A 14,682-nucleotide genomic window follows, 5' to 3' on the forward strand; every position below is an offset into this window, starting at 1 on the left:
CTGCCCGAGGGGTCTCGGCATTACAACTTTGCCGAGCGGCTACTTGGTCAGGTTCAAACACTTTTGCAAAGTTCTAAAAGTTGGATACCCTGGCTGTGGAGGACCTCTTGTTTGCTCAATCGGTGCTGCAGAGTCATCCGCACTCTCCCGCCCGTTTGGGAGCTTTGGTATAATCCCCATGGTCCTTACGGAGTCCCCAGCATCCACTAGGACGTTAGAGAAAATAAGAGTTTACTTACCGGTAAATCTATTTCTCGTAGTCCGTAGTGGATGCTGGGCGCCCGTCCCAAGTGCGGCCTTCTTCTGCAATACTTGTATATAGTTATTGCTTCAATAAGGGTTAAGTTATGGTTGCATCAGGGTTTGACCTGATGCTCTGTTATTTGTCATACTGTTAACTGGTTGTTATCACTTGTTATACGGTGTGATTGGTGTGGCTGGTATGAGTCTTACCCTGGATTCCAAAATCCTTTCCTTGTAATGTCAGCTCTTCCGGGCACAGTTTCCTTAACTGAGGTCTGGAGGAGGGACATAGAGGGAGGAGCCAGTGCACACCAGAACCTAAATTCTTTCTTAAAGTGCCCATGTCTCCTGCGGAGCCTGTCTATTCCCATGGTCCTTACGGAGTCCCCAGCATCCACTACGGACTACGAGAAATAGATTTACCGGTAAGTAAAATCTTATTATTATTCTGTTTAATCTCAATGTGTTAAAGCTGACTCTATTAAAAGTGTAATTTTATTGTTTTGTGGATATTTAGGGTGAAACTCTGGCTAATATTAAAGTAGAAGTTGCAGAGGGAGAAGAGACATATTTGAGGGGTGATCAGCTGTGTAAGGAGGAGGAAGTCCCTACAGATATTGGCACAGGTGAGTTATAACCACTAAGGGGGCGATTCAGAGATGGACGCAGCGGCCGCAGTGTGGTGCGTGATCCTTCTTCTTGCGGATGCGGCCGCAAGGTGATTGACAGCAGCGAACGTTCAGGGAACTGTGTTTCGGTGTTGCAACGGGCGTGTTGGCCAACACGAGGCGTATCGCAAGCAACGGACCGCCTGTCAGCGCAGCCAGGGGTCAACTCAAATTGATGCGTCCACAGTTAAATTGCAGACGCACTGTGAGGCGGCGCCACACATGCTGGCAGCCTTGTATTGTGCTAGGCGGGCCCCAGCATGTGAGGAGATGGACTCAAATTTTGCTGCAGATGCAACGATCTGCATCCATCTCTGAATAGCCCTCTAAGTACTTAACAGTCACATATTCTCCTTGTTAAGTCAGCAATCTCTTATCCTACACCCTCCTCTGTCACTACAGACTAATGTGGGAAATGTATTTGCCCAGTGGGGGAGTCAGGAGCCATCAGGCCCTATTATTCTCCTGCTCTCCCCTCACATCATGTCACTGTGTTACCAGCCAGGCGCCATCAGCCACTATTATACTCCTGCTCTCCTTCACATCGGGTTCACTACGATATGCCGGCGGTCGGGCTCCCGGCGACCAGCATACCGGCGCCAGGAGCCTGACCGCCGGCTTACCGACAGTGTGGCAAGCGCAAAGGAGCCCCTTGCGGGCTCACTGCGCTCGCCACGCTACGGGCACGGTGGTGCGCGCGCGCCACGCTATTTTATTCTCCCTCCAGGGGGGTCGTGGACCCCCACGAGGGAGAATAAGTGTCGGTATGCCGGCTGTCGGGATCCCGGCACCGGTATACTGTGCGCCGGGATCCCGTCAGTCGGCATACTGAAGACCACCCTTCACATCATGTCACTGTGTGTTACCAGCCCAGAGATCTGACCAGTCTCCTCCCCACACTCTCTGGTGTATCTCGTACATCAGGAGCCATCAGCCCCTATTATACTCCTGCTCTCCCCTCACATCATGTCACTGTGTGTTACCAGCCCAGAGATCTGGTCAGTCTCCTTCCCACACTCTCTGGTGTATCTCATACATCAGGAGCCATCAGCCCCTACTATACTCCTGTTCTTCCCCTCACATCATGTCACTGTGTGTTACCAGCCTAGAGATCTGACCAGTCTCCTCCCCACACTCTCTGGTGTATCTCATACATCAGGAGCCATCAGTCACTATTATACTCCTGCTCTCCTTCACAGCGGGTTCACTACGATATGCCGGCGGTCGGGCTCCCGGCGACCAGCATACCGGAGCCAGGAGCCCGACCGCCGGCTTACCGACAGTGGGCAAGCGCAAATGAGCCCCTTGCGGGCTCACTGCGCTCGCCACGCTACGGGCACGGTGGCGCGCTACGCTATTTTATTCTCCCTCCAGGGGGGTCGTGGACCCCCACGAGGGAGAATAAGTGTCGGTATGCCGGCTGTCGGGATCCCGGCACCGGTATACTGTGCGCCGGGATCCCGTCAGTCGGCATACTGAAGACCACCCTTCACATCATGTCACTGTGTGTTACCAGCCCAGAGATCTGACCAGTCTCCTCCCCACACTCTCTGGTGTATCTCGTATATCAGGAGCCATCAGCCACTATTATACTCCTGCTCTCCTTCACATCGGGTTCACTACGATATGCCGGCGGTCGGGCTCCCGGCGACCAGCATACCGGCGCCAGGAGCCCGACCGCCGGCTTACCGACAGTGTGGCAAGCGCAAATGAGCCCCTTGCGGGCTCACTGCGCTCGCCACGCTACGGGCACGGTGGCGCGCTACACGCTATTTTATTCTCCCTCCAGGGGGGTCGTGGACCCCCACGAGGGAGAATAAGTGTCGGTATGCCGGCTGTCGGGATCCCGGCACCGGTATACTGTGCGCCGGGATCCCGTCAGTCGGCATACTGAAGACCACCCTTCACATCATGTCACTGTGTGTTACCAGCCCAGAGATCTGACCAGTCTCCTCCCCACACTCTCTGGTGTATCTCGTATATCAGGAGCCATCAGCCACTATTATACTCCTGCTCTCCTTCACATCGGGTTCACTACGATATGCCGGCGGTCGGGCTCCCGGCGACCAGCATACCGGCGCCAGGAGCCCGACCGCCGGCTTACCGACAGTGGGGTAAATTTACTAAGCTCCCGATTTTGACCGAGATGCCGTTTTTTCATCAAAGTGTCATCTCGGTAATTTACTAAGCAATAATCACGGCAGTGATGAGGGCATTCGTAATATTTTGAAGTCCTAGGAAAAAAATCACGAATGAATACACCATCGGTCAAAACGCGGCTGTTTAAGTATGAATCTCGGTCATTTACTAAGAAGTGCAAAGCAAAAAAAAACAAACACTGCCATGAAAAATTACAACTCGTAAAAAAGTGCTAAAAAAAAACAGACCTTTTTTTTTTATTCGTGATTGGATAGGCATGCACGGATCCATGAGATCCGTGCATGTATATCAGTGGGAAGGGGTGGGAAAGTGCTTATTTTTTCAAAAAAAATTGCGTGGGGTCCCCCCTCCTAAGCATAACCAGCCTCGGGCTCTTTGAGCCGATCCTGGTTGCAGAAATATGGTGAAAAAATTGACAGGGGTTCCCCCATATTTAAGCAACCAGCATCGGGCTCTGCGCCTGGTCCTGGTTCCAAAAATACGGGGGACAAAAAGAGTAGGGGTCCCCCGTATTTTTAAAACCAGCACCGGGCTCCACTAGCTGGACAGATAATGCCACAGCCGGGGGTCACTTTTATATAGTGCCCTGCGGCCGTGGCATCAAAAATCCAACTAGTCACCCCTGGCCGGGGTACCCTGGGGGAGTGGGGACCCCTTCAATCAAGGGGTCCCCCCCCCCAGCCACCCAAGGGCCAGGGGTGAAGCCCGAGGCTGTCCCCCCCCATCCAATGGGCTGCGGATGGGGGGGCTGATAGCCTTTGTTGTAAAAGAAAAGATATTGTTTTTAGTAGCAGTACTACAAGTCCCAGCAAGCCTCCCCCGCATGCTGGTACTTGGAGAACCACAAGTACCAGCATGCGGCGGAAATACGGGCCCGCTGGTACCTGTAGTACTACTACTAAAAAAATACCCAAAAAAACACAAGACACACACACCGTGAAAGTATAATTTTATTACATACATACATACACACATACATACATACTTACCTTATGTTCCCACGCAGGTCGGTCCTCTTCTCCAGTAGAATCCAAGGGGTACCTGTTGAAGAAATTATACTCACGAGATCCAGGGGTCCAGGGTCCTCGGGGAATCCAGGTGTAATCCACGTACTTGAAAAAAATAACAAAACGGACACCCGAGCCACGCACTAAAAGGGGACCCATGTTTGCACATGGATCCCCTTTTCCCGACTGCCAGAAACCCACTCTGACTGATGTCTAAGTGGGTTTCTTCAGCCAATCAGGGAGTGCCACGTTGTAGCACTCTCCTGATCGGCTGTGTGCTCCTGTACTGACTGAGTGACAGGCGGCACACGGCAGTGTTACAATGTAGCGCCTATGCGCTCCATTGTAACCAATGCTGGGAACTTTCTGCCCTGCGGTTGACCTAAAGTGACGTCACCGCTGAGCAGAAAGTTCCCAGCATTGGTTACAATGGAGCGCATAGGCGCTACATTGTAACACTGCCGTGTGCCGCCTGTCACTCAGTACAGGAGCACACAGCCGATCAGGAGAGTGCTACAACGTGGCACTCCCTGATTGGCTGAAGAAACCCACTTAGACATCAGTCAGAGTGGGTTTCTGGCAGTCGGGAAAAGGGGATCCATGTGCAAACATGGGTCCCCTTTTAGTGCGTGGCTCGGGTGTCCGTTTTGTTATTTTTTTCAAGTACGTGGATTACACCTGGATTCCCCGAGGACCCTGGACCCCTGGATCTCGTGAGTATAATTTCTTCAACAGGTACCCCTTGGATTCTACTGGAGAAGAGGACCGACCTGCGTGGGAACATAAGGTAAGTATGTATGTATGTGTGTATGTATGTAATAAAATTATACTTTCACGGTGTGTGTGTCTTGTGTTTTTTTGGGTATTTTTTTAGTAGTAGTACTACAGGTACCAGCGGGCCCGTTTTTCCGCCGCATGCTGGTACTTGTGGTTCTCCAAGTACCAGCATGCGGGGGAGGCTTGCTGGGACTTGTAGTACTGCTACTAAAAACAATATCTTTTCTTTTACAACAAAGGCTATCAGCCCCCCCATCCGCAGCCCATTGGATGGGGGGGGACAGCCTCGGGCTTCACCCCTGGCCCTTGGGTGGCAGGGGGGGGGGACCCCTTGATTGAAGGGGTCCCCACTCCCCCAGGGTACCCCGGCCAGGGGTGACTAGTTGGATTTTTGATGCCACGGCCGCAGGGCACTATATAAAAGTGACCCCCGGCTGTGGCATTATCTGTCCAGCTAGTGGAGCCCGGTGCTGGTTTTAAAAATACGGGGGACCCCTACTCTTTTTGTCCCCCGTATTTTTGGAACCAGGACCAGGCGCAGAGCCCGATGCTGGTTGCTTAAATATGGGGGAACCCCTGTCATTTTTTTTCCCATATTTCGGCAACCAGGATCGGCTCAAAGAGCCCGAGGCTGGTTATGCTTAGGAGGGGGGACCCCACGCAATTTTTTTTTTAATATTTGACAGTGTTTAATTTAAAAAAAACAAAAAAAATGAACCCCAGCACGGATCACACAGATCCGGCCGAGATTCATTGTAAAAAAGTCGGCAGTGTTTTGCTAATCACTGCCGTAAAAATAGAAAAAAAACCACGAATGACATCGACATCGGAACAAAAGAAAAACCCGAACACGACAGCTTAGTAAATTAGTCGTAATCAATTCAAAAAGTTGCAGTTTTACACTTTCGATGTCATTCGTGATTGAACTTTGACCTGAAACGGGAAAATACGAATCTTAGTAAATTTACCCCAGTGTGGCAAGCGCAAATGAGCCCCTTGCGGGCTCACTGCGCTCGCCACGCTACGGGCACGGTGGCGCGCTACGCGCGCCACGCTATTTTATTCTCCCTCCAGGGGGGTCGTGGACCCCCACGAGGGAGAATAAGTGTCGGTATGCCGGCTGTCGGGATCCCGGCACCGGTATACTGTGCGCCGGGATCCCGTCAGTCGGCATACTGAAGACCACCCTTCACATCATGTCACTGTGTGTTACCAGCCCAGAGATCTGACCAGTCTCCTCCCCACACTCTCTGGTGTATCTTATACATCAGAAGCCATCAGCCCCTATTATACTCCTGCTCTCCCCTCACATCATGTCACTGTGTGTTACCAGCCCAGAGATCTGACCAGTCTCCTCCCTACACTCTCTGGTGTATCTCATACATCAGGAGCCATCAGCCCCTATTATATTCCTGCTCCCCCCCTCACATCATGTCACTGTGTGTTACCAGCCCAGAGATATGACCAGTCTCCTCCCCACACTCTCTGGTGTATCTCATACATCAGGACCAATCAGTCCCTATTATACTCCTGCTCTCCCCCCTCACATCATGTCACTGTGTGTTACCAGCCCAGAGATCTAACCAGTCTCCTCCCCACACTCTCTGGTGTATCTCATACATCAGGAGCCATCAGCCCCTGTTATACTCCTGCTCTCCCCCTCACATCATGTCACTGTGTGTTACCAGCCCAGAGATCTGACCAGTCTCCTCTCCACACTCTCTGGTGTATCTCATACATCTCCATTGAGGCCAGGGAACTTCAGTCTGATATTTATTCATAGACCTCTGACTCACCACAGTGATCCAGTCACTGACCAATGGGTGGTACCATGACCATGATACTTTCTGTATACTTCCACATGGAACATCACCTATTATTCACCCTATGCACTTACCTTCATTGTGTTAGATCCTTTACATGCACTGCCACATGGGATATTAATCCAGATCCTCAATGCAAAATGTGATCTTACTAATGGTTTTCATTTGGTGTTTAGCATTGTGTGTCTCCTACAGATGGATCAAGTAACAGAAGATGTCCCCGTCCTCATTACTCACCGGATTGTTTAGCGGGAAAGTACAAAATCCAACAGGATACACAGGTAGATGAAATTACAAAGTTTATTACATGTGCAGTATAAATGAAAGTAAAATACCAAAGTTATAAACACTTTGTGAACACAAAACTGCGCACTTGGGGTTTCTCCTCTGCATCTTGGGATGCATGTATCTCAAGAGACGTCCATCTGAAATGCTAGTCTATGGGGTATATGCAATAGCGGGCGAAATCGCGGCAATTATCGCCGTTTTTTCAATTCGACCAAATTCGCCAGGTGAATTCCGGAAGGTGGCTTCCGGAATTCACCATATGCAATGAAAAACGGATTCGCCAGAGTCGCGGGCGAAAATCGGCCGATTTTGCGGATTTTACCGCGATTTTAAAAAACGGGAAAAAACGGGGAAAAACCCGAAAAAAAAATGGCGTGGGGTCCCCCCTCCAAAGCATAACCAGCCTCGGGCTCATCGAGCTGGTCCTGGTTCTAAAAATGCAGGGGAAAAATCGGGCAGGGATCCCCCGTATTTTTAAAACCAGCACCGGGCTCTGCGCCTGATGCTGGTGCCAAAAATACGGGGGACAAAACGAGTAGGGGTCCCCCGTATTTTTAACACCAGCATCGGGCTCCACTAGCTGGACAGATAATGCCACAGCCGGGGGTCACTTTTATACAGTGCCCTGCGGCCGTGGCATCAAATATCCAACTAGTCACCCCTGGCCGGGGTACCCTGGGGGAATGGGGACCCCTTCAATCAAGGGGTCCCCCCCCCCCAGCCACCCAAGGGCCAGGGGTGAAGCCCGAGGCTGTCCCCCCCCATCCAATGGGCTGCGGATGGGGGGGCTGATAGCCTTTGTGTTCAAAAAAAAAGATATTGTTTTTTCCATTAGTACTACAAGTCCCAGCAAGCCTCCCCTGCAAGCTGGTACTTGGAGAACCACAAGTACCAGCATGCGGGAGAAAAACGGGCCCGCTGGTACCTGTAGTACTACTGGGAAAAAAATACCCAAATAAAAACAGGACACACACACCGTCGACAGTAAAACTTTATTTCATACGTCGACACACACATACTTACCTATGTTCACACGCCGACATCGGTCCTCTTCTCCATGTAGAATCCACGGATACCTGAAAAGAAAAGATCAATTATACTCACCTCAACAGGCTCCAGAGATAAATCCACGGACTTGGCAAAAAAAGAAAGCGCATTTACCCGCACCAAAAACGGACTGAAAGGTGTCCCATGCTGACACATGGGACACCTATCCACGATTAAGATCTGTCAGTGACAGTTGTCACTGACAGGTCTCTAAGCCAATCAGGAAGCGCAACTTCGTTGCGCTAACCTGATTGGCTGATCGCTGTGACAGCGCATCGCACAGCTCCCTCCATTATATTCAATGGTGGGAACTTAGCGGCTAGCGGTGGGGTCACCCGCCGGTCACCGCTGACCGGCGGGTGACCTCACCGCTAGCCGCTAAGTTCCCACCATTGAATATAATGGAGGGAGCTGTGCGATGCGCTGTCACAGCGATCAGCCAATCAGGTTAGCGCAACGAAGTTGCGCTTCCTGATTGGCTTAGAGACCTGTCAGTGACAACTGTCACTGACAGATCTTAATCGTGGATAGGTGTCCCATGTGTCAGCATGGGACACCTTTCAGTCCGTTTTTGGTGCGGGTAAATGCGCTTTCTTTTTTTGCCAAGTCCGTGGATTTATCTCTGGAGCCTGTTGAGGTGAGTATAATTGATCTTTTATTTTCAGGTACCCCGGGATTCTACATGGAGAAGAGGACCGATGTCGGCGTGTGAACATAGGTAAGTATGTGTGTGTCGGCAGTGTGTAATAAAGTTTTACTGTCGACGGTGTCTGTGTCCTGTTTTTATTTGGGTATTTTTTTTCCATTAGAACTACAGGTACCAGCGGGCCCGTTTTTCTCCCGCATGCTGGTACTTGTGGTTCTCCAAGTACCAGCTTGCAGGGGAGGCTTGCTGGGACTTGTAGTACTAATGGAAAAAACAATATCTTTTTTTTTGAACACAAAGGCTATCAGCCCCCCCATCCGCAGCCCATTGGATGGGGGGGGACAGCCTCGGGCTTCACCCCTGGCCCTTGGGTGGCTGGGGGGGGGGGACCCCTTGATTGAAGGGGTCCCCATTCCCCCAGGGTTCCCCGGCCAGGGGTGACTAGTTGGATATTTGATGCCACGGCCGCAGGGCACTGTATAAAAGTGACCCCCGGCTGTGGCATTATCTGTCCAGCTAGTGGAGCCCGATGCTGGTGTTAAAAATACGGGGGACCCCTACTCGTTTTGTCCCCCGTATTTTTGGCACCAGCATCAGGCGCAGAGCCCGGTGCTGGTTTTAAAAATACGGGGGATCCCCTGTCAATTTTTTCCCCGCATTTTTAGAACCAGGACCAGCTCAATGAGCCCGAGGCTGGTTATGCTTTGGAGGGGGGACCCCACGCCATTTTTTTCCCGGATTTTACCGTTCCAGCAATAAAAAAAAAATAAAAAAAAAAATATTATTTTAAAAAATATATAAATAATATTTGTGCCTCCCCCAAAAAAAAAAAAAAAACCTAATCCCTTCTAATATAAATAGATCTGCTATTCCTAAAAAAAAAAACACAAAAAAAAACATGTTTAAAAATTTTTTATTTGTTTTCACCCTCCAAAGTGTGGCGGAGTGAAAATCGCGAATTTGCTGTCTAAAAGCACTGCAGGCGAATTTCCAAACTTGAATTGAATATGCTGGAGGCGAATTGCAGCATCTGTACCATTGCAGAAAAGGCGAATTCGGAAAAAGGCGAATTGAGAAAAGGCGAATTTTGACGGGCCGTTTTTTTGCGAAAAATGACTGCACTGCATAGGCGAATTGATTTTTGGAGGCGAAAACGGCCCGGAATTCGCCTATTTTGCCAATTCGCCCGCTATTGCATATACCCCTATAGCTGAGTCTGGAGCATAGGTATGGCAGACCTTATCCACCTATTTGAATGACCCATAGAAGAAGATGATGATAATGGCAAGTAGTAAGCTAGACAGCGAGGGCAGGGTCACTGTGAGAACCAAACCTAAGCATACATTCACTAAAGCGCATGTATACAGAAATGTAGTCGTTGCCCATAGCAACCAATTCGAATCTGGCTATCCTCTATCTGTTACAGTCTAGAAAATGAGAGCTAGTTTTTGATTGGTTGTTATGGGCATTCCCCACTTTAGTAACTTTCCCCAAAGACTAATAGCCAATGGGTTGGTAGCCATCCTGCAGGTGACCCACATTACATGACCAGAATGGCTACTGAGCAGCGCCGCTACATAAAAAAAGGTTCTGCAGCAGCTCCTCACACCATCCAGAGCCATACACTGTACAGTGGAGGACATTCTCAAGTTAGGTCTTTATACTGTACTTAGCAGGACATTGTGACATAATTGCTGGTTTACACTGTACCTTGCAGGACATTGTGACGTAATTGGTTTATACTGTACCCAGCAGGACATTGTGACATCATTGCTGGTTGATACTGTACCCAGCAGGACATTGTGACATAATTGCTGGTTTATACTGTACCTTGCAGTACATTGTGATGTAATTGCTGGTTTATACTGTACCTTGCAGTACATTGTGATGTAATTGCTGGTTTATACTGTACCCAGCAGGACATTGTGACACAATTGCTGGTTTATACTGTACCCAGCAGGACATTGTAACACAATTGCTGGTTTATATTGTACCCAGCAGGACATTGTGACATAATTGCTGGTTTATACTGTACCCAGCAGGACATTGTGATGTAATTGCTGGTTTATACTGTACCCAGCAGGACATTGTGATGTAATTGCTGGTATATACTGTATCCAGCAGGACATTGTGACTCAATTGCTGGTATATACTGTACCCAGCAGGACATTGTGACACAATTGCTGGTTTATACTGTACCTTGCGGGACATTGTGACATAATTGCTGGTTTATACTGTACCCAGCAGGACATTGTGACACAATTGCTGGTTTATACTGTACCTTGCAGGGCATTGTGACATAATTGCTGGTTTAAACTGTACCCAGGAGGACATTGTGACATTAATGCTGGTTTATATTGTACCTTGCAGGACATTGTGACATAAATGCTGGTTTATACTGTACCCAGCAGGACATTGTGACTTCATTGCTAGTTTATGCTGTACATTACAGGACATTGTGACGTAAATGCTGGTTTATACTGTACCCAGCAGGACATTGTGACGTTAATGCTGGTTTATACTGTACCTTGCAGGACATTGTGACATAAATACTGGTTTATACTGTACCCAGCAGGACATTGTGACATAATTGCTGGGTTATCCTGTACCCAGCAGGACATTGTGACATAATTGTTGGTTTACACTGTACCTTGCAGGACATTGACATAATTGCTGGTTTATACTGTACCCAGCAGGACATTGTGACACAATTGCTGGTTTATACTGTACCCAGCAGGACATTGTGACATTAATGCTGGTTTATATTGTACCTTGCAGGACATTGTGACATAAATGCTGGTTTATACTGTACCCAGCAGGACATTGTGACTTCATTGCTGGTTTATGCTGTACATTGCAGGACATTGTGACATAAATGCTGGTTTATACTGTACCCAGCAGGACATTGTAACACAATTGCTGGTTTATATTGTACCCAGCAGGACATTGTGACATAATTGCTGGTTTATACTGTACCCAGCAGGACATTGTGATGTAATTGCTGGTTTATACTGTACCCAGCAGGACATTGTGACTCAATTGCTGGTTTATACTGTACCCAGCAGGACATTGTGACACAATTGCTGGTTTATACTGTACCTTGCATGGCATTGTGACATAATTGCTGGTTTATACTGTACCCAGCAGGACATTGTGACGTAAATGCTGGTTTATACTGTACCCAGCAGGACATTGTGACGTAATTGCTGGTTTATACTGTACCCAGCAGGACATTGTGACACAATTGCTGGTTTATACTGTGCCCAGCAGGACATTGTGACATTAATGCTAGTTTATACTGTACCTTGCGGGACATTGTGATGTAATTGCAGGTTTATACTGTACCCAGCAGGACATTGTGACGTAATTGCTGGTTTATACTGTACCCAGCAGGACGTTGTGACACAATTGCTGGTTTATACTGTACCCAGCAGGACATTGTGACATTAATGCTAGTTTATACTGTACCTTGCGGGACATTGTGACATAAATGCTGGTTTATACTGTACCCAGCAGGACATTGTGACACAATTGCTCGTTTATACTGTACCCAGCAGGACATTGTGACATAATTGCTGGTTTATACTGTACTTTGCAGTACATGGTGACATAATTGCTGGTTTATACTGTACCCAGCAGGACATTGTGACGTAAATGCTGGTTTATACTGTACATTGCAGGACATTGTGACATAATTGCTTGTTTATACTGTACCCAGCAGGACATTGTGACACAATTGCTGGTCTATACTGTACCCAGCAGGACATTGTGACATTAATGCTAGTTTATACTGTACCTTGCGGGACATTGTGACACAATTGCTGGTTTATACTGTACCTTGTAGTACATTGTGATGTAATTGCTGGTTTATACTGTACCCAGCAGGACATTGTGACACAATTGCTGGTTTATACTGTACCCAGCAGGACATTGTAACACAATTGCTGGTTTATATTGTACCCAGCAGGACATTGTGACATAATTGCTGGTTTATACTGTACCCAGCAGGACATTGTGATGTAATTGCTGGTTTATACTGTACCCAGCAGGACATTGTGATGTAATTGCTGGTATATACTGTATCCAGCAGGACATTGTGACTCAATTGCTGGTATATACTGTACCCAGCAGGACATTGTGACACAATTGCTGGTTTATACTGTACCTTGCGGGACATTGTGACATAATTGCTGGTTTATACTGTACCCAGCAGGACATTGTGACACAATTGCTGGTTTATACTGTACCTTGCAGGGCATTGTGACATAATTGCTGGTTTAAACTGTACCCAGGAGGACATTGTGACATTAATGCTGGTTTATATTGTACCTTGCAGGACATTGTGACATAAATGCTGGTTTATACTGTACCCAGCAGGACATTGTGACTTCATTGCTAGTTTATGCTGTACATTACAGGACATTGTGACGTAAATGCTGGTTTATACTGTACCCAGCAGGACATTGTGACGTTAATGCTGGTTTATACTGTACCTTGCAGGACATTGTGACATAAATACTGGTTTATACTGTACCCAGCAGGACATTGTGACATAATTGCTGGGTTATCCTGTACCCAGCAGGACATTGTGACATAATTGTTGGTTTACACTGTACCTTGCAGGACATTGACATAATTGCTGGTTTATACTGTACCCAGCAGGACATTGTGACACAATTGCTGGTTTATACTGTACCCAGCAGGACATTGTGACATTAATGCTGGTTTATATTGTACCTTGCAGGACATTGTGACATAAATGCTGGTTTATACTGTACCCAGCAGGACATTGTGACTTCATTGCTGGTTTATGCTGTACATTGCAGGACATTGTGACATAAATGCTGGTTTATACTGTACCCAGCAGGACATTGTAACACAATTGCTGGTTTATATTGTACCCAGCAGGACATTGTGACATAATTGCTGGTTTATACTGTACCCAGCAGGACATTGTGATGTAATTGCTGGTTTATACTGTACCCAGCAGGACATTGTGACTCAATTGCTGGTTTATACTGTACCCAGCAGGACATTGTGACACAATTGCTGGTTTATACTGTACCTTGCATGGCATTGTGACATAATTGCTGGTTTATACTGTACCCAGCAGGACATTGTGACGTAAATGCTGGTTTATACTGTACCCAGCAGGACATTGTGACGTAATTGCTGGTTTATACTGTACCCAGCAGGACATTGTGACACAATTGCTGGTTTATACTGTGCCCAGCAGGACATTGTGACATTAATGCTAGTTTATACTGTACCTTGCGGGACATTGTGATGTAATTGCAGGTTTATACTGTACCCAGCAGGACATTGTGACGTAATTGCTGGTTTATACTGTACCCAGCAGGACGTTGTGACACAATTGCTGGTTTATACTGTACCCAGCAGGACATTGTGACATTAATGCTAGTTTATACTGTACCTTGCGGGACATTGTGACATAAATGCTGGTTTATACTGTACCCAGCAGGACATTGTGACACAATTGCTCGTTTATACTGTACCCAGCAGGACATTGTGACATAATTGCTGGTTTATACTGTACTTTGCAGTACATGGTGACATAATTGCTGGTTTATACTGTACCCAGCAGGACATTGTGACGTAAATGCTGGTTTATACTGTACATTGCAGGACATTGTGACATAATTGCTTGTTTATACTGTACCCAGCAGGACATTGTGACACAATTGCTGGTCTATACTGTACCCAGCAGGACATTGTGACATTAATGCTAGTTTATACTGTACCTTGCGGGACATTGTGACACAATTGCTGGTTTATACTGTACCTTGTAGTACATTGTGATGTAATTGCTGGTTTATACTGTACCTAGCAGGACATTGTGACACAATTGCTGGTTTATACTGTACCCAGCAGGACATTGTGACATTAATGCTAGTTTATACTGGCACAATCCATCACAGTGCTTACTATTGTAGATCAGATCATATGATATGTCCATAACAATTTACCTTTTTGGTATTTACTGATTCAAATTACTATAAGCT

General features: G+C 47.5%; 1 protein-coding gene across 4 annotated transcripts in view; it reads left to right on the forward strand.

Annotated features, from left to right (window-relative positions):
- LOC134983158 (zinc finger protein OZF-like) overlaps nt 1-14,682 on the forward strand; it is a 45,424-nt gene that overhangs the window by 17,624 nt on the left and 13,118 nt on the right. For all 4 annotated transcript variants that reach the window (XM_063948912.1, XM_063948911.1, XM_063948910.1 and 1 more), the window contains 2 exons: nt 761-869; nt 6,874-6,959. In XM_063948912.1, the coding sequence (XP_063804982.1) occupies nt 761-869; nt 6,874-6,959 (195 nt within the window). The remainder of the gene's footprint in view (nt 1-760; nt 870-6,873; nt 6,960-14,682) is intronic.

This window comes from Pseudophryne corroboree (genome assembly GCF_028390025.1).
Source record: "Pseudophryne corroboree isolate aPseCor3 chromosome 3 unlocalized genomic scaffold, aPseCor3.hap2 SUPER_3_unloc_1, whole genome shotgun sequence".
NCBI classification, from domain to species: Eukaryota; Metazoa; Chordata; class Amphibia; order Anura; family Myobatrachidae; genus Pseudophryne; species Pseudophryne corroboree.